Source organism: Argiope bruennichi, chromosome 4 (genome assembly GCF_947563725.1).
Source record: "Argiope bruennichi chromosome 4, qqArgBrue1.1, whole genome shotgun sequence".
Lineage (NCBI taxonomy): Eukaryota > Metazoa > Arthropoda > Arachnida > Araneae > Araneidae > Argiope > Argiope bruennichi.
The window spans coordinates 88,334,540-88,356,215 of NC_079154.1; the positions used below are offsets into that span (position 1 = coordinate 88,334,540).

The window sequence follows — 21,676 nt, forward strand, 5'->3', positions numbered from 1 at the left end:
GGACAAGAATAGTTGATTAATAGCATTGATGCCCTTCAAAAATAAGGCACAATTGAATTGCGATGATTATATATTTTCAAACTTAAATTTCCTTTATGAAATATATTGATCATATTTAATGGGGCTTTCAAATATATGATTTCAAAATTAAGTAATTCCTTTTTTTTTTTTTTAAAAAAAGCAAAGGAATTTAATTTCCCTGTTCCATTATATAATTTATAGGATATCCTTATATAGTCTATCATTAGAGATGAAATAAAAAATTAATATTCCATTTAATTGGTTTAATAGGATGCAGTCACTGGTGTTTTAAACCCTAGGGACAATTTTCGAAATGTGATATATATTATTTGAAAAATGATAATTGTAAAATGGGCTATTATTTACTTCTATTATGATTATTTTTGCACGCAAAATAATAGGATTTCAAAAAAAGCAAGTAAAATAATAGGATGTTCAAAATGAATGGATTAAAAAGCTGCTATTTATTTTTGTCTATTCCTATAATTTTTAAATTCATTTCAAATAAATATATATAATAAGCCTTGAAATTTCATGTTATTTACTATTGCATTAATTTCCGAGTCTTTCTTATTATCATAACGTGTTATACAATAGGTAAAAGACGTTATTCGATATTGTGAATGCCGCAAAATATCTTAAAGATATCATTACGATATTGTACCGAATCTTGTGCTATTTGGACTGAAACAACATGCCAAAGTTGTTCTCAATTTAAATGGATTTTGAGTAATAGAAGTTTGCCTATATGAGATGTCTCTGCACAAGGATTACAAACTTCTAGGAGATATAGATTTTAATTTTTTCTATAAGAAGCATTCAGGGAGAGAACATTACAGTCTTTAAAAAATTGGACCGCAAGATTTTGAAAGGATCACAAAAGCACATTTTGGGAATTACGTTTGTGAATACAGTAAATCGAAAATCATACTTAACTGTAGCGATGGAATTTGGCATTATCTTAATGTCAAGTTTGTAGAGTCTTGTAAAATTTGGGTAAAATTCGTTGAAAGGAAATTTATCAACATGCATATAAACAAAATCTACAGAAAGCTACATTAATGTAATTTGGTATACTTATTTCTCAATAATTTTCGGCCAAATCTGTTTTGAGGGGGAATTCATTTGTTGGTCAGCATAACTGAATGCATATGAACATGCTAACAGTAAATTAAAACGACTTGGATACATAAAAATTAGTATTGTATCTTTTATCAAGTATTGTAGATTTGAGTCAAATTTTGGTATCGATCAGGGTAAAGAAAAGCGCTCAAAGCGCAAGTTCTTCATTATACAACGACGGAAAAGAATGTGTCTTTTTGTGGCACAACACTGGGAAGTCCTTAGAGGACCTGATGATTTTGGAATGCCTTGACCTTTGAGGGTTTGCCTCTTCCCTTCTATTCTACCCTACATCAATATACGTTTAAGAGATGCAGAACAAGATAGAATACACACACAAACAAAGAGAAAGTGCTAGATTGTCTAAATATATGAGGAAGTCGAGTAGAAAGCACTCACAAATTTCAAATGTCCATGACAAAATTAATGGAGTAAAAATGATATAATTATCGGTGTTTAATTATTTCTGTGGCCCTCATGCTTGATTTGGCTATTTACAGATTACGCCAAGGTCGCTAAGCTCCATTATACATAACATGTCAAGATTTCACCAAGCTGGTTGTATTCTCGGATTTACTTCACGATTTTCAGATTACGCCAATAATGGGTTTATTTGACATTTTTTAGATTACACCAAGATCGCCAAGTTCTTTCATACATAAGATGGCAAGATTTCACCGATATGGTTGGCAACGGTTTACATTTTTTGGCGATTTATCGTAGGGAGACATAAAAATAAGTAAGTACTTGGGTATTTATATAACATGATAAAAACCAGCTTAAGAGGTCTCCACCAAGTTTTCTCACATACCCTTTAATAAAGATGTCATGCCAGAGAACTCCTTACATCGCATAACGCACAATAGTCACTAAATGTTAACTTTTGGAGTGAATTTAGCATTTTCACTGAATCTATCGTCAACCTTGGCTAGATATTTGGCGATTAATCCCTGACATGCGTTAATAGCATCCAAAAATCGAACTCGTGTTTTAGACACTCACGTTTCTTAAAACAAAAATTTGACACAAAACTGCACTTGTAGTCACAAGATGTTATACTAAATTTAATTTATTTAAGTCATTCAGTATTCGAGTTATTGCTTTTACAGTTTTCTAAAACTACTGATCGACCGACGGTCAATGGTTAGATTTTGCTCAATATTTGATGGTGTCTAGACTGTAGATGTTAATTCTGTGTATCGAATTTTATCAATCTTGCTCTTTTTGTTTTGTACTTATCGTGTTAAATTTTATTCGGACATCCGGACAGACGGACTTTCTCAGAACAGATTTTATTCAAAATTTTATAGAAATCTGCAAATTTGGTATAAAGACTGTATATCAAATTTCAACCATCCAGCTCAAAACGTTTTTGATGTAACTTTGTTACAGACAGACAGACTAACATTTTCCAAAAAAATGTGTTTTTCGAGCTTATAAAGGTCTGAAACGTGGAGATTCGTCACAATCTCGAGTTCGATTAATATACTTTATCTATATTACGCATACGAGAAAGTAAAAATCCTCTTTCGTTATAACGAAAGATGGTTTTTCGATCTAAAGTCAAATCAAACTCTAACATTTAAACTCAAGGAATTCTTTAAATACAGTTGAATAAGAAATGAACTCTTCAAAATAAAATATGAAACTTGTTATTTTAAAAGACCATCTGATACTCAACTAGGAAAAGTAACCGATTCCAGTTGGAAAAAATCGTTTGATAATGATTAATCGATAATCTGTCATTCCGATTCCGTTTCAAAGTATAGCTTTGATTACTTCAGTAGTACGGGTTTGTGGTCTTTTGGAAATAGTTGGGAAAAAAGTTCGGCCAAGTTTTTTCCGTTATTGCATCACGTAATTCGGCAACATTGTTGGACTCTAATTCTTCAGTACATTAAGAAACTTTTCAATCTCGACTATGTCGGAGCTTTTAGGAAGTTGAGGAAGAATTTTTTTTTTCATACTTAACTACACTTGCTATAATGTGATTGCATTTCTATCACTAAAAGATGTAGTTTAAAAGATGTAAAAAATTATATTTTATGTAGTTTGAATCAGAATGTTCAAGTCTATACTTTTATACATTCTCTCGGTCCTTTAAGACTTGTCAAATAAAATATTTTTCATGCACAATTTAAATAAAAAAAAGTTTTATTTATTTTCAGAAAAACTGATTGTTTTGTGAAATTTAAAATTTAATTATTTTAAACCTATCAACGGTCGCCTTGAGCAAATTGGTTGTTAGATCTACCACGAGGCGTCCTTTGAAATTGTCTAAAATTATCTGAAATTGTGATAGTCAAAGCTTGATAATTTGGTAGTTTTAGTCGCAGAAGAGTGTGATTTTATTTGTTTTTTTTGCTTAAAATATTAGCGTGTCGAGAATTTTTTACTAAGTATGCTATAGGAGAAATTTAGATTTTGAAATTTTTTTGGGCTCTATATTGATTTTTTTGAGGGGGGGGGGAGAAATAAAATTTTATTTTTGAAAGAAAAGGTGTTAAAAATATAACTACAAATAATAAGTATTATTATTATAAGTTAGTTATTATTAATACAATTTTTAGATAAATATTTTTTTCTTTTTTAAAAAGAGAGAAGTGTTTATTTTGATTTTTGTTTCCAGATTTCAAGTACAACTACATTTGTATCTTGGAAGAATTGTAAGGACGTGAAAAAACTTTTTATGCTGTTTATAAATATGGTCTCCTCGAAACTTTCACGCGTAATTTTTAATAAATGTCCTTGTGTGTTATTAGCCGCGTGCCATTGACGAACAGTAGTTACGAAATAGCCAATTAAAATGCCATCTTTGGTTATTTGTTTTGCCAATTAATAGCTCAAGTACCAGTAAATCGAATGTGCGTTTTGAATGCCTTCTGGTGGGAACTAAAATTTACACAATCAAATCCAATGTAGTCACAAAATCGCAAATGAAATTGCATGTATTTCAGTCATTGCATTTTTGAGTTATTGCGTTTACATACTTGTGAAAGAACAGACAGACAGACAATCAAGTCCTTGGTGGCTTTTTTCCCCAAATTTCATAGATATTTACACTTTAGATGTTAAATCTGTGTTCCAAATCTTATTCATTTAGGATTTTTCGTTTTGTAATAATCGTGTTAACTTATATTCGGACAGCTGGACAGACAGACTTCCTACAAATAGATACACTAAATTTCATCCATCTAGCTGAAACCGGTTTTGAATTATCCGGTTCATATATAGGCAAACACAATTCCCAAAAATATGTTTTTCAAACTCAGGGAGATTTGAAACCTGGAAGTTCATCAAAATCTCGAGTTCGAATTGTTTGACAATTACAGTCCTTTCTCTTTTTATATTTCATACATGATAAAATAAAAAAGTCTATAACTTAATAAATAAGTACGTCATCTCATGGTAGGCGAAGGGATTAATAAATAAAGCTTCCTTATTGTGTAACTTTTAATTTAATCAGATGTATTTCATTTAAATTCCATTATTGAATTCACTGGAATTCACTCATAAATCTTATTCCTTTATTTTTAGGTCCTCCATGATCCCGAACGCTGTTGTAATTTGATATCTGAAAACAATTGAATTGAAAATTAACTTCACGGACATTTGACGGCGCATTGAATAACATTCAGACGCAGTAGCATATCAATCATTTAATTAAAGTGTATTTCAAATTAATACATTTGAGTGTGTAATCAAAGGTCAGGGTCATTGGCGGTCGTCCAAATGACCAGGTCTTCCAGCTGAGTTTTCTCTTTGCGGGGGAGGAAAGAATGATGCTGTTGCTATGACAACGAAATCATTCGCCAGAAGCGCTTTCCAGCATCCTAACGAAGTGAATGGTCAGCAACTATTGTCAGATATTTCTCCTAGAATTGTGCGGACATGGATCTGTCGATATAAATTACGAGACGAATGTTAGATCGTTAGATACCGGGAAGTGTAAGTCTGAGCGAAATTTTCTAGAAATAAGTGGAGGAATTATGCGATGTAACTTTTAAATATTAATGAGGAATTAAAGCAGCCGATTTAAGTTTATTTCAAGTCATTGGTTCGCGACATTTTAATATTAAGGTTATTTTTCCGAATGCTAAATATACAAAAAGAAATGACTATAATTGCTAAAAAAAATTCAATTTCGAGATTCAGATAAATTTTTTCGTTTTGTGACCTCCATGACCCATTTTTGAATTATGTCTGGCTCTCTGTGTATATGATATCTCAGAAATGTCTCGGCGAAAGAGATTTAACATGTTGCCTTTACATGTCTTAACACGTGGCCTTAAATTTCTAGACTTCTAACAAATTTTGATCGAAATCCATTCAAACGAAACCGTTCTGTCATGCTGTCTGATTATACATAAGTGAATATGGTAATTGCAAAACGTTAAACCTTCTTTGCATGATTTTTTTTTGTGAAATAAATCAGGGTGATATAATTTATGCTCTAGATTACAGGAGAAATGTTTTAAAAAATCTTATTATAAATATATAATATAAAATAATTAAAAAACAGTATGGTGGTAATATCCATCATTATGCAAATTTGGATGTTAAACTCAATATAAAATCTTCAATGTCTCTCTCATCTAAATTTCTCCACTCATTATAGCTTTCATTAGCAAAATAACCTCAGATTAGTTATAAAAAATATTCAAGAAATCGTGCGTTTCTTCCAACCACAACAAACAGCGGAATGACAAGTCGAAACCCGCTATAACGATTTTGGCATTTTTTTTTACTGCTATGTTCCTTATTACGCAATAGTATATATATATATATATATATATATATATATATATATATATATGTTTACTATCTGAAATATATATTTTTATCAAGTTTCGAATCAAATCAGTTAGTGGGTTGACCTTTTGTCAGTATGTACATTCTGATGTATGTAAACACGATAACTCAAAAACATAGTTTCATATAAATGAAATTTTCTATGTGATCTTATTATAAGAATGGTAATTTTCTGAAGCAAATTTTTGAGTGTAATCGATCGAGACAGAGGCGTTTAAAATGCATACTCTGAGTTTTTTCTATTGTATTCTTACTATTTAATATTCTCATGTGTGCGCTCTCAAAATAAAAACCTGAGCATTAGTGACGATCACAGCCTTTACTAAGGTTCACAATTTATATGGGAGTGGGATAACATCTTTATTAAGTAATATGCGAGAAAGTTATTAATCGTTCTGTCTGTCTGTGAAAGTGATAATTCAAAAATACTATGAACTAAATGGATGGAATTTGGTATTCGGTTTTTAGGCCAAATTTGTAGATATCTGTCAAATTTTAAGCGAAATCTATTCACAGGGAGTTTGTCTGTCTGTCTATATGAGGGAAAGTGCGTATGATAACCATAAAGCGCAAAGAGATAGATAGGTAAAATGTATACATAATTTCGGCATCTAAATTCTAAATCCGTATCAATTTTTGAATCAAATCTCTTAAAGGGTTGACCGTCTGCTTCTCTTTACACTTTCATGCACGCTTTTTGTTGCTAAAATTTTAGTCATGTGTCAAATTTTTATTCGAATTAGTCGATACCCCCCATCAAAATAGATATTCGATTTTCTGTACTATAATAAGAATGCCAAAGCTGCATGTGTTGGACTCTCAAAATTAGAATCGGATACTCATGGTATTTATGGCCTTGCTCAATGTCTACAATTCTTATGCCACAGGAAGGTAAGGAAATAATTCTTTTGAATTGTGTGAGAAAGGAATTCTTAGGAATTGTGTAAGAAAGTTTCGGAAGATCATTTCCGCTGGTTTAATCGTAGTTCTTACAGTCTTTGGACACATTTTGTTTTATTTTATAAAGTATCATTAGCAATAAATTTTTTTAATAAGTTTAATATTAGAATTTAATTTTTTAGTTTTTAATAGCGTTAGCATTAGGAATTATTTTTTTAAATACCTGTAGTATAGAATTAAATATTTTTAATTTTAGTAACGTGAACACTGGAAAGTATTTTATTTTATTTTTATTATTAAGATTCATTTTTTTTCTAGATTCAGTGATGCCAGTACGAGGAATCACTTATTTTAGTACATTTAGTATGGAATAATTTTTTTGTGGGGTGGGGGTGGGGTTAGTAATGACGAGGTCAGGAATCATTTTTTAGTATTTTTTGTATCAGGGTTTATTTTTTAATTCTAGAACTTTTAAAGTTAGGAATATATTAGATAATAACTGAAGGCTGGAAATGGAAAACTCAATAAGTGCCAAAATCTAGATTTTACAAGAGTATGAAAATATATTTCAGATTATTATTACATTTATTGCGGTTTTCCGTATTAGTGGTACTTACTTGATGTTCCATTTTCCTTTCTTTGTCCTTTTTTTTTCAACCTATATTATACAATTATATATTTGTAATATTTATTTTAACTCATCGCGGTACTTATATCATTGGTGAGATATATCGACGCATTTTTTTAAAAACTACTTTAAAGTACATTGGACACATATTTTTTTATTAATTTGGAGATGTTCAAGCCTGTATATTGTGGCAATTAAAAATAGAAGAATTTAAACAATTAAAAGTTATTACTGAAATTGATGCATAATATTATATCAGGTAACCGTTTCAACATTAGATCCTCTCTCTTTACAGAGAACATCTTGTTTATTTTGACATTATAAAAATTGTGAAGATTACAAATAGAATATGATTGCCTATTTCCACATTGTGCCAGAATTTGCTGTACCCAAAGAGAGAAAGATTAATTTTTCATCAAAAACTGTTTCAACCGAATAGTATTTTTGTACTTACCTGTCTAAGGTGAGCTCTTCGAGTTGGGTAAGTTCACATGCTATAGACTCCAATGACGCATCGGATATCCTTGGACACCAACTGAGATCCAGCGACCTCAGTTGTCGGAGATTTTCTGTTAAAAGCTCAACGCCATCATCGGAAATTTTGGAGCAGCCAGACAGAGATAGCTGTACCAGATTCGGAAGCGAATGCACCAAGTTCAGCAAGCCGTGGTTAGTCAGCTCCCAGCAAGATCGTAATCTTAAAACACACAAACTTGTAGTCTGCCTGGGGCTGAAAAAGCATAGGGATGAGTCGGTCACATGGTAGGCTTGCAAATTGAGTTCGTACAGAGAGGGCAATAACTGTGTGATGGCTTGAATAGTGTCGTCTGCCACATTGATGCAGTCTGCCAGAGTTAAGGATACAATGCGGGGATTCAGGCTAGCCCACAGTCCAGCATCCGTCACCTCGTTGCAACCGGACAGTTCTAATTGAACAATGGAAGGTAAACCGCCCAGAAGCACTTCCAGCCCATTGTCTGTAATACCAGAGCACCGGAGGCCTATCTGACGGATCCGATTGGCCATACTGGCTGGACACTGAGCGATCAAGTCGTAAATGTCCTCATCACTGGCGCCGAAAAGACACAGAGAGTCAAATGCTCGCCTGTCGAGGCTCTTGTATATACCTAAACGCACACAAGGACCACTTGTTTTGAGATCTCGAAAGTTCACAACTGGCTGGAGGCCACGCCAGAACTTCGGTTGGTACAGTACTTCTCTCCATGCTGTACATACCTGTTGTGAAAAAAGAAAATATAAAGTTATAGAACAAATCGCTTTTAAAAATAAAGTGTCATTTATAATGAGATTGTTTAATCATTTGGACACAAAGAATAGATCTTTCGTGGTCAAATAAATAAATACCAATGAGTTATGGGCTCTCAGTTCTGATTTATAATTTCTGTCATAGAATCACTTTTGATAAATAACTTTTAATGCCACACTCTGAAATATTATGTTATATACCATTATATCTAATAAATTATATCCTGTTGTGTGCTGTGTTGTCTTACAAATGTATTTTTCTTTTAGAAGAGATAAAAGTATTTAATTATTAAAAATATTAACATTAATTTATTATTAATAAATAATTTGAATTTTAGAATTCCATTAATTCATTTTAATGATTTTCATTTTTATAGGATTGAAACATTGGAAGATAAATGTTTTGAAAGTTTAATTATGTAAGGCATCATTAAAAAAAATGCGTAATTCAAATTTAAATGACATTCCACCAATAAAATAATATTAATAAAAATTATTTTATTTATATAACATGCCTCTTATTAGAATACCTCTTATTAGAAATAAGAAATATGCCTCTTATTAGAAATAAGAAAAAGACCAAGAAACCCTAGTTAATCTGGAAATCTGAAATAAAATAATATGGTACTAATATGATTAGAAAATACCAGTATTTTTTTAAAGTAATATATATATATATTGTATCGTCTTTTTTTTAAAAGAAGGAAAATATTTTGCAAATTTGCCAGAGATTTAACTGCAGTTTTTTAACCCTTTTTATTCACTGTAGTCTTTTCAGCAATCTATAAAAATCTCGTGATTCAAGGAATAAAATAAGTCTTCTGTGAAAAAAAAAAAGCAGTGTGATTTTTTTTTGTATGTGTCATGAATAATAGCTTCCTAAAAAAGAACGATTTGGACAGATCACTGTTTTTCATTGGCTGATTGCCTGGTAGATTTTGTTGCGTCTTGAGCAATTTGTTCCCCAGCCGAATGGCTGAAGAGATTGCAGTTGCGCATTTCGTAAAGAATATTCTCCTGCAACTTAGGAAATCTTAAGGAGAAAAGAGAGGAACAAAGAACATTTCTGTCCGCCAGAATCGTTCTGATACATGTAAAAAGCGTTTCTTTTGTATTTAAATTTCTGTTTTATTTATAGTCGCATCGTCCTAAGAACATAAGTATACGTAAAAAATGAAAAAAAAATTAAACAGTGTTTATTATAATTTAAAGAACAGCCTCAAATGAGCTATACTCATCCATAATTAATATATTATATAAAATAATTTATAGCCTTTATTGTCATTAAATCAATTCCAAATGAAGTATCTATATATTTAAAATAATTAGGAAAACCAAAAATTGACCCACCACCGCCACAAACATGATCACACGATTTGATCAATTTTTGTTTCCTATGAAATTTCTTGATCTTTAGGCATGTCATCAACGATCGTCTGTTTCTTAACCAACTCCGCCTCCAGTATCGGCAGAAAACTTCAAAATAACTGTGCATTCTCTGGAGAGGAATGCACCACGATAGAATCCCCCAGCCTTTACCATTGTAACGATTTCACAAATTGTTATTCCATATTATAGCTTTTTTCTATAATTCTTCAATGGTCACCTTTCCCTCATACTAGCAATTTTTTTAGAAAAATATATATATATTTTTAAAAAACCACATTACTGCATATTTTTTTTATGTAAAAAAACCCCATAACAGAATCCCATTGCCCGAATCACTGTACTGATTCTTACTGATTTTATTTAAAAGCATATCGCGTTTTGATATGTCCTCAATGTCACCTGCCCACGTTCACCCTTCATTTTCAAGAAATATCGCAAAATACAAACTTCACATAGCCGCTAACCTCAAAAAGTATTGATTTATCCAATTGATTTCGCCACTTTGAATGTATAGATAGCCAATCTGAATGTTCTGTATTTATTATGCAAATATAATCTAAAATAATATTTTCATTTCATATTTCCTGTGATGAAATCTTCATCAAAGTTGATTGATATTATTAAATTAATGTTGCTTATATCACAGACACAGCTGGTCGTCGAAAGCGGCTAGTTTAAATTTTAAAAAAAAATTACTCTTGGCAAGCTGGAAGGCAAAGATAGATATTCCTTTACTTTTAAGTTACTGCCTGGCAACATAAATTGCTGATGCTAGAAACGGTAGAAATGAGGGCTTGAAAATCACTTTTCAGCCCTTAACTTCCAAAATATCGAAAAACTTTAAATACAAAAGATGCTCGTCTTCATGAGGCGCTAATTTAGCTAAATGGATTTATTTTAGTTATAGCGAGATAAAAATTTAGCAATAATAGACAATCTGTGGATTTTATTGACTTTTCATCTTTTAATTTTCATTGTATTCCTTATTACCGTTCGTCATTTTTAACGTTGAAAGTCGTAGAAAAGAAATGTTGCCAAAATATTTTTAATATTTTTAAAAGCTATTCATGCAATTTTGTTTGCATTTAAAACGATCAATCTGCTTTGCTGTTTGTGTTAATTTTTATTCATATTGAACACTTATGATTTTATTTGCTTTTTTTTCTGAAGTTTTATATATGTCAACAACTTCGAAGTCTTTTTTTTCTAGTATCATTGCATTTTGATTTGATCAAATGCTTGGTGTAGTTTAGATACAAATGGATTTTGTGTGAAAAAAAGGCTATTAAGCTGTTGGCTTTTATCCTAAATGACTTGGCGGTAATTTTTTGGCATATTCTAATATTTTATTCAAAAAATAACAGAAATTCGAGATCAAAAAATATTGGCAGTCATCGATGAAAAGTACTATTTATTTATAATAAGTTACGAAATTTTCTTATATTTCTTGAAAATCGGAATGAATGTAATAAATAAAAAAAAATTCTTGTAAAAATATAATTAAAATATGTATTAAAAAGTGCTTAACAATAGTTTATTAGAAAAAATAAGATCAAATAACTAAGAAATTATTGTGCAAATATTTTAATAATTAATATTCCGAAAAGAAGTTTTCATTTAAATTATGTGAATATTTGTCTATAGATGAGTTAGATATAACAGTTTTTTTTAAATTTAGTCTTTGGTCGCATTTATTTGTTATCCATAACAGGAAATCCAATGTAAAAAAATTCCTATATTTCCTAGTTCAAGGAAATACATATTTTTGAATTTGTATTTATTTAATATAGATTTATTAAGATCAAGAAAAATAAAGATTATTTAAATTGTTTTTGTCCAACATCCCTTTGGGTACTAACAAAAGTATATAATAAAAGAAATATTACAAATTTTGATCTTTTCAGATCGAGAAATCATTCTATTGGATTACTTTTAAAAAGACAAAATGTCATTTCTTGTGATATTTGAATTAAATCCAATTTTCACACAATTCAAATTTCTTCTACGATGAACAGCTATTTATGCCAAGATTCTACTGACTTTAAAATCCAGATTTCGGATCGAATTAAATAAGAAAATTTTGGAAAAAAAAAAATAGAATCAAACATTTTTAATGGCATAGACGTCTATTACCATTTGTCATTTCATTTTTTTTTATCTTCTTTAGTTATTTTTTTATTTAATTACTACATATCAGATAATTTTCGTGGGCTACTAGTTACCTATATGTATGTTAAGTCACTTTCTTTTATTGTTTCTGAATCCAAATCTATGGTTGTTTACTTTTATAGAAAAATAAATCACTGATTGTTTGTAATCATGAATTACTTCATTTTTTTTAAAAATAAAACTTTAATCTTTAATGATATTCGTTAAATTTTTTTAATTATTATTAATTTGATCACTTTGTTTCACATATTACAATTTTAATCTCATTAAGCTACTTTTAACTACCTTCAAAATTATTTTTTTTATCAAATAACAAATGAAAAAGGTTTAAACAAATTAACAAATTAAAAGGTTAAAGGTTTCATATGCAGACATATCCTTGCTTATTTATCATATGCTTGATCCAGTACAGCCAAACTGTTTCCAGCAATGAAATACTTTGAATTCTTATGCAGCATGCCTATGACAATGTCATACTAATGAGGCTAATCGGTCGGTGGCAATAACAATATCTGATGGAAAGTGTTTTCTGGCACTCTGTAAAGTTCTTTTTTTTTCTGTAAATAACAAATACAAATGAATAAATTTTGAAAACTTGTGCTACTTTAGTTCCTTTATATCACTTGTGTGGCACCCAACAAAAATAAAGCTCTTGTGCCAATAAATACATCAACCTACCACGGACTAAGTTTTCCATGATATTTCTTTCATCGTAAGCCAAATAAGAATAGAACAATTAGAACAAAAGCCAAAATTTCCCTTTTTGTTCTTATTCTCCTGTTTCTTTAGCACTGGCGCCATATTAGTGCAATATTTTGGCCAACAAATAAAGGAAAAAAGGATATTAAAATAATTTTTTTAAATTAAAAAATAAAACTTTTATAAGTTTTCAACTATAAAAAAAGAAAACAAAACAAGAATAGTATTTTTTGTATTATATAATTTTGTTTTAATATCGCCAATTTATCACCATGATAACCGTTAACTGACTACCCTGACCCGTCCGTAGGCACACGGATAAAACTGAATGACCGGACCACCACGACAGCAACACTGGCCGGATCTGTGGTTGAATCCTAAATCCACAACCCTTCCCTAGGGAAGTATGTTCCGTCATCAATAACAGGTAACCAGCCCCCACCTCTTTCTGTACCCACCAGGGCGGCGAGAACCAATCACCATACCGGAAACTTCTTATTCTCATTTTTGCGGTGGCCCCCAGTGATAAAAAAGACGCATTATTTTGAATAGGTTTTTTTTTGGGGGGGGGGACTACTTTAAAAGGATTGAGGCGAGCTTCTTAAAAGTAAACACAAAGCAGGAAATTCATTACTAAATTTCTAAAACAATTTAATAATAAACAGTCTTATAAGAAAAATTCAAAATGATCTTGGAACGTATTTCACGCTAAACAATAAACGGAACAATATCTTTATAATGCATAAAATAGAAATGGGGAGCAAAAAAAAAAAAAAAAAAAAAAAAAAACCGTTCTAAAAGGCGAATTTCGAGCCTCATTAGCATTTAAGTTGAAGGTCAAGGTCGAGCCTTTTGTATCACTCCCCAAGTGTAATTAATGCTATTGCAATAAAAGTTTTCTCGGCGGCGCTTTTTCTTTTGCCGCTTTCTCTTTGCCGTTTTTTCTTTCTTTCTTTGCTTCTATTGATCATAATTCCCCCTGACTATTTCTCTTCTTTTATCAGTTTTTTTTTTTTTTTTTCCACTGCCGATCTTTGAGCTAGACATTTTTATTCCTGGAAGGAATAGTCTCGTTAAAATGTGACTATTGATGAAAGTAATGTTGAATGTAAATGTATCGCTTTGAATTTTTGTTTGCACATTTGGAGTTAAATGTGATACTTTTTGTGTTAAAATATTGTTGATGACTATGTGAAGTGAATGGTACAAATGTACTAATGTTACGAAATTGTGAATATGGAATGATTAAAATCTAAAAAAGTCTTTGATCATAGTATTAATGAAGAAATTTCTGCAAGAATAATCGAATCGCTTGTCAAATCGTTATAATGCGGCTAACTCTTTAGTCTTAAAGATTCTGTTTTTATTTTATTTTAAAATTTGTTCTTAATTAAATAGCAGTGATGACGTGTATATGATAATCATAAAAAAACATTTCATTTCGTCATAACGAATATAATAATCTAGTAACTAAACAATGAGACTGATCACTATAAAATATACTTAAAATATTTTTCAGAAAGTATTACATTTAAAGAAAATGTTGTATGATAATGAAGAATCATACCGAAAAGCTAATTTTATGAATTTTAAAGTGCTGTGAAAATGCTATAGAGTAAGCGAGTTTAGTTTAGTTTAGTTTAGTTTAGTTATATTAACGTTCTGTTTCAAAGCAATACTATGGTTATTTTGGGTCACACCTCGTAATTTTGAGCCGCGTAGTCAGATGACGATGATGACACCTGAGCTGGTACCCCCCTTTCCGCACTTCCTCACAACTCCAGCGGGTCCAGGGTTATTGAAGAAACGCATTAGAATATTGAACTAATTTTCATCAAAAGAATCATTAAAATTTCGAAAGCTCTTTTCTTAACAAACACCCGATACTTAAGTAATTACTAAGTTTCAAATTCGATGACGACTGGTTTCAGGTTTTCTTAGAACTTGTGCTAATAATGGTACTTGTTTACTACGTTTGGCTACTATTTATACTATATTATTATGATGTTGCCAATATTTGGCGATAAAATAGGGCTTTGCGACATATTTTATCTTGGCGATGTAACATGATAAAATATTTTTGCTGATTATACTTTATCATGTTAAACAGTGTTCTTCAGAGTAGCTTAGCTTAGTGCAATTCCGGATAAGAAACACATGAGACCGAGAAGGGTGGTGGTTCTAATTCTGCTAGATTAGTGTATGAGAACTAGTGCACGAGCTAAAGTACTTATTATAAAGAAAAAGAAATGGTGCCTGCACGAATTTTCACCATACAATCAATGGACGGATTTTGAAATTTTCTGTACCACTTTGCATTCAGTTGCCAAATTAATCTAAATTATCAAAAAGAGTTTCCGATCGCCATCAATCTTTTAAACACATTTAGTTATCATTATACAGATTTAAAATGCTTGGCAAAACGCTTGCTTGCATTTGAATATATTTTAATTCATTTTAATTGGCAATACTTGAGAATCAGTTACATCTTAGGTGTACCACTTTCACTTTAAGGGTACTCTTTAGAGTTAATCGGTACGTTTTTGCGACTTCGTTAATTTTTTCAATTTCTATTAATTGAAATTAAATAAGGAGATTAATTCAAACATTAAGAAGTTAGATTCAGAGAAAGATTTAACAATATATAATTTTTAATTTAGCCCTCAATATTTATGATTAATTATTTTTTCACACGTACGCCAAACCCTCTTTTGCAAATGCACATCAACTGAAAGAAAATGTCACATAAATCGAAAATCATTATTCAATTAAAAATATTCTTTTTTTAAATATTTACGCAGTTAGATAAATTGCTTTATTTCGTTGTGCTTATTATAAAACCTTCAGAATAAAATCATTAAGCTATGCTAACAAAGGAAAGTATTTGTTCGTGTTTTATAGGTGCCTAGATAATTTTATCGCACTTGCAGCAAGGAAGTTTTACATATAGATAGCTCGATGCACCTCAAAGCTCTAATTTTAAAACTAATGATGGGAAAAAAATGATTGTTTTGTTTTGATGATTTTTCGCATTTATTTACCTAGAAAATAATTTGTCTTGATCCGCGGCAGAAAACACGGATTCATTTTCAGAAGTTCTACTTCTTTGCCGATTTATTATTTTAATATTTTATAGATTTTATAGATTTATTATTTTATTCCATCGCGGGAGGCATAATTTATGTACAAACACGGAAACACGTCCCATCACAGCGTGGCACAAGAGCGAAAGAATAAAAAGAGGGGCAAGAGAGAGAAAATATTTTCCCCAATGTTTATATACTATGAGATACTGTTAGGGATTTCTTTTCACGTGTCGATTTAGGTAGGGAGAATTTAGGTACCTTTTAAGAGAATTTGTTTAGGTTAGCAATATTTTATTCCTTCACTCGGAGTGTGGGAACTTATTGACTTCAGCAATTTTAAAACTCGTGTGTGTATATATATATATATATATAAGTCATTTCTGATAATTATGTTTAGAATAACAAAATATTGAAAATTTCAAATGGAAGTATTACTTTATTGAAATGTAATCTTCGCTTTAAAGGTCTGTAAGTTATGTACCTCTAGCGTTGAAACGCCGATTCTCTTCCTGTCAATGATCGAGTAAAAGGTAAAAACAATCATTAAAGACAGACAAACAACATATTTAAAAAAATTTCAAGTGTATTAATTGCGTCATAGAGCATAAAGGCATGACTCATATACAGAAAAAGGTTTTTTTTATAATCACGCTTAAGTCAGTAGTAAACTAGATATCGTAGCAGTCACTCCTTGAGTTTATGATTTTGTCCATTGTAAAAGCGACTTATTTCTGTATGCTGATACACTTTTAAAGTTTGTTTCATCATTTTAGGAGCACCCCTGTATTTATGATAAAATATATTATGAAATATTAAAGGTTTGATCTTTCATTTCGAGCTTTCACAGTCATGCACAATTTATTGGAAATAACATTCTATTCCAGAATATTCAAATAGTATGTAGAAAAATTAATTTCACCGTAATTTTAAAAGTTATTTTGAGCTGCCATTTTCTTTTATTTATAAATAAATCTACTGCTTACAAAAAAGTTATTTTTTTCTTTAAATTGCACTGACGCTCATAACATTAAAAATAATGTTTGCAATAAATTAAGACTTAACTATCTTCCAGAGAAATTAAAACATCTGTGATTATATTAAAAAATTCTCTTTAAATATTGAATTATTAACCATCTAACTAACAACCTCATTAAATCAACTTTTTAATCAAACATATTCACTATTTAAAAAAACGCTCACTAAAAAAATTATGACTTTACTGTCAAAAAAAAAAAAAGGTTTGAATAACTTAATGGGTTTTTGCAACTTAAATCAAGATTTATACACATCGGTCATTGAGTGAGAAAACATTTTGGCGTTAATCTGAACAAATGAAATTACCGCCAGTGAAAGGTTTCGGACATCAGAATAAAAGAAGGTTTGCTCATCGTCGTTCGGTATAATTTCTTTTTACGCCGCTCAAAGATTCTGAGTGAGTTCTTCGCCAAGATAAATATTTAATCTGCTACCTGTGCTCCCTTCGTTACTGCTAATGGAAATTTTTGGAGAAAGGCCTATGAAAGAAGAAGATCATCGTAAAGTATTCACTAAGCAATGTTTTATAGTTTGGAACTGTTTTCTTAACCTTACAGATCTAATTAGATTTTGTCTAGCATTGATATATCAGCGAGAACATAATCCAAAATCCTGCATTAAACTAGACTAAGAGAAAATATTTAATCTACAGATACCGATAAAATGACATTTTAAATATCCTTTTGAAATTGATTTTTTTTTTATGGAAAGCCAAAGGGAGAGAGAATTTTTAATATACTTATACAATGCAGCGAGTTTTGTGTTTAACTGCGTCTGATGAACAAAATGAAATATGTAGTTTGGATTGTTTAAGTTATCCAAACTTTGGAGTTGATCTACAAGTTGAATGTGGGGCCATATGTTGTATTGATTTCGAAATCGGGCAGTCCCAAGTTTGAGACCCTAATTTCACTTCTCTGATGTGCTTGTGGACTTAGTGCGCGCCAAATATGTCAGCGTCAGCAAAATGTTCTCTCGCTGGTGTAATACGGAACATTGAAAAAGAGGGTGCCGACTCAGGCGCCGTTCTTGTCACATGATTATCGAAACAGTTCAACATTGCCAGAATCATCCCAAGATGTTTCTTGTGGTGCTTCAAAGTGGAGTATTATTGCAATTAAGCTTAAAAATTCGAAGTAAATAATTTCCGATTTAGTAGATTAACCCTCTCTCTATTCAACCAGCCCAACTAGGCCGTTCGAATTCTACACTAATCGGACCGGCTTCTGGACCAGCTTCTTTTTCAAATAAGGTATTCAGAATGTGAAGTGTGATCATTCTTAATGATAACTGACTTTGCATCCCAAGCCTCATTTGAAACAGAAACCTGTCCAGAAAGCGGCCCATTAATATAGAACTTCCATGGGCAGTAGTAAAAACGTAAATAAAACTATAGTCAGTCAGTAAATGATGGACACAATTCTTGTAATTAAATCATGCGCCAAGTTTAAAATGTGCGGTTTGTTATGTTTTGGAGTTATCGTGTTAAATACTCACGACTAGACATATTGTTTTCAGGCAAATATTCGGTTGGCAGATTTCATTCAAAATTTGATGACAATCTTTAGTTTTGTAGTAAAAATGGTGTACCGATTTGCATATATAGTACATACCAATTTCATAATGTTTAGCTTATTGTTTTTATATATCGCATTCAAATGCATAGTTAATTGCCAACATTTTAACGAATTTGATTCAAACGTTGGAGCATTTTGACAATTTTAGAGTATACCTGCGCATTAATCTTTTTTTCATCTGCCGTCTGTTTTTTTTTAACTTCCCATATTCACAGACAAGATAAATAGACTGATACAATTCAAGAAACGCTTTTTTTTGTTATTAATGAGGTCTAAAACGGCTTGATTCATCTAAATTTTGATTTCGAATATTTCTGGAATTACAGTTCTTTCTTTTCTTATGATTTTAATTTAAAGAATTTTTAAAAACTGTTTTAAAAAGTTTCTTTGCAACTTTTTAATCTTCAGATGTGTTGTTTCTCAAGCCCATTATAAGATGGCGCCACTGATAAAGAATAAAAATTTAATTTGATTAATGATTAACTGATATTTAAGTTCTTTAATTAATGAACAGTGTGATGTTATAAATAATGCATAAATATAAAAAATTCAAATCATATAGTGCGTTGACAAATATGTGAAAAATCGATAGCAAATTTTTACTTCCTTAAATATGAAACAAATAAAGTTAAATAAAAGTGATGAAATAGGGGAAGAAGGTTTCTTTTTTTTTCTTCTTAAAATGAATTGATTTATTAATATTTAATAGTGCAAGAATCAGGCAAAAATAAGCTGCTCCGATTCTTCTTTTAAAGATGTAAATTATCTTCCGTTTTAACCATCCATAAGAGTGTTATTCTTATCTTTCATTAATAATGAATTTAGCTATTGAGCAAAGAATAAGATAATCTATAAAGTGATCAGGGAATTAAAAAAATTAGTTAAACAAAAGGATCGAATTCTTAACAGATTAGCGGTACGCCAGTTGTGCGTGCAATTGGGGGAGGGGGAGGAATTTGCTGAGACAGCATATGTAATAAGAGGTAATTTAGTCAAAGGTAAAAAAAAAAAAAAAATATCCAGCTGCAATTAAAATCAACTCAAACGGTTATTATGTAAAATCCTTCAAGTAGTGTCATCACCGTTAATCCCGTAATAATCTTTTTATTTGTTTCAAAACTAGAGAAAGAATTCCTTAAAACAGGAGAGTTTTCCTTTTAAAATAAGTGAAATGTTCTGCATTGGATATCGATTATTGATATTTAAAAACAAGTTCAGTTCAAATATATAAATTTAGTTTACCAGAAATTCCAAAAATGCCTAATAAATTTTGAAAAAAAAAAAAAAACAATGGACCGCGGTAGAAATGTGTCGTTTGACATCATACACTTCGGAAATCAAGAAATTTTTACACAAATTGAAAAATTAGTTAACATTACAACGGATAGAAAGCGATGTACTGCATGTGAGACAATTCCAACTGACATGTGCTTCAGGACTGAGTCAAGTTGTTGCTTCAGTTGGGGGTTACATTGAAAACATCGTTGTTTATTTTTGCACTATTTTCATATTGGTTTTTTTTTCTATTTTGCAGCGCCACCTCTCGGTGACAATGTTAATTAATTTTGAAATTTAGTGGAGTAAAATTATTTGATTTCCCAAGTGTAAGGCAGTAAACAATACATTTCTTCACAATCCTTTCCTTTTTATTGATTTCAAAAATCCATCAGTCGTTTTTGGGGACACCCAGTAAATACGAAGTGATACAAAAGTCTTCAAATAAATTTTAAAAGCAAATCAGACATATAGAAGCAATTCATCTGTATTTTGGTACATTGGGCATGTAAACGCCAATGGGTCTTTTGGCAATAAATAAAATGAAATAAAAAGGAACAAAAATAAATATTAAACGTAATTTAATGAGATGCAAATTTACAACAGCACAACAATACAGTTATGAATAATATCATTACATGTTATAAACACCATAATCAGGAGATTGCAAGTAGGACACAATATACAACAAACTTTTGAAATATTTAAAATAAATGTTTAAAGAATTTTCTCTCTACGGCAATACACGCTTCAAATGTTGTTGTTGTTGTATTATTACGAATATTTATTCCATTAAATTTGGGTTCTGCATTTAATCATTTTCTTTTACTTAATTCACAGACCCGTGTATCAGTCGTCTGTGTTTTTGCAACCCCCTGTTTTATTATAAAAAAATGTCAGTTACTTCTGTATCTTGACCAATCCTTTAAGTATGCTTAAGTGATTTTTAATCAGCCTGAGCATGTATTATTATCATTTCTGGGCTATTTAATTGCAGTTAAGGACACAGAGCAGTACTGTGAACTTCATTCGCTACCGATTGTAGCCTTTCACTTCGGAATTAAATTTTCTGAACACACATTAATTAGAGTTTATAAAGAATTAATCAAATAAATTTATTATTATAAAATTAAAGACATTGACTTAATATCTATAAAATCATTAAATAAAATTTTTTTATGCCGCGATAAAAAAATAAATAAAAGCTAAATAAATATTATATAAATCGGAATAAGAGAATTTAAAATAGAATATATAAATATTAAAAAGTAATACTCTAGATATTAAAAATAGAAAGTTAATAATTGTGATGTTCATCACATATTAGGATTTCAAATTACAAATTCTGCACAAAAATAATTTTATTTTTAATATTCTAATTAATTTTAAATTAAATAATTAGAATGATATTCAACAATTAAGTGGAATAAAGAAATAATAATATTTCAACAAAAATTTTCATGCTTACTTATATAAATTAAAAATTCAATTGTGTTAAAAAGGAAAAAAACTACGAACATATTAATATCTCCTCAAACTTTTTTTTATGCGACTTGAAACAGTGCAATAGAAATTCGTGAGTGAGGCCTTTGCATAGTTAATTACGAGTATATAACTGCCTTCTTTTCGCTGGTAGCGTTTATAAGTTTGTGAAAATGTTTGCTCTCATATTTCAAAATTAGAAAGCGGAAGTAATA

General features: G+C 30.3%; 1 protein-coding gene across 1 annotated transcript in view; it reads right to left on the bottom strand.

The window, feature by feature from the left end:
- Positions 1-21,676, bottom strand: part of LOC129965757 (F-box/LRR-repeat protein 16-like) — a 91,485-nt gene that overhangs the window by 62,764 nt on the left and 7,045 nt on the right. The window contains exon 2 of the mRNA XM_056079912.1: positions 7,938-8,719. Coding sequence (XP_055935887.1) covers positions 7,938-8,719 — 782 coding nt within the window. The remainder of the gene's footprint in view (positions 1-7,937; positions 8,720-21,676) is intronic.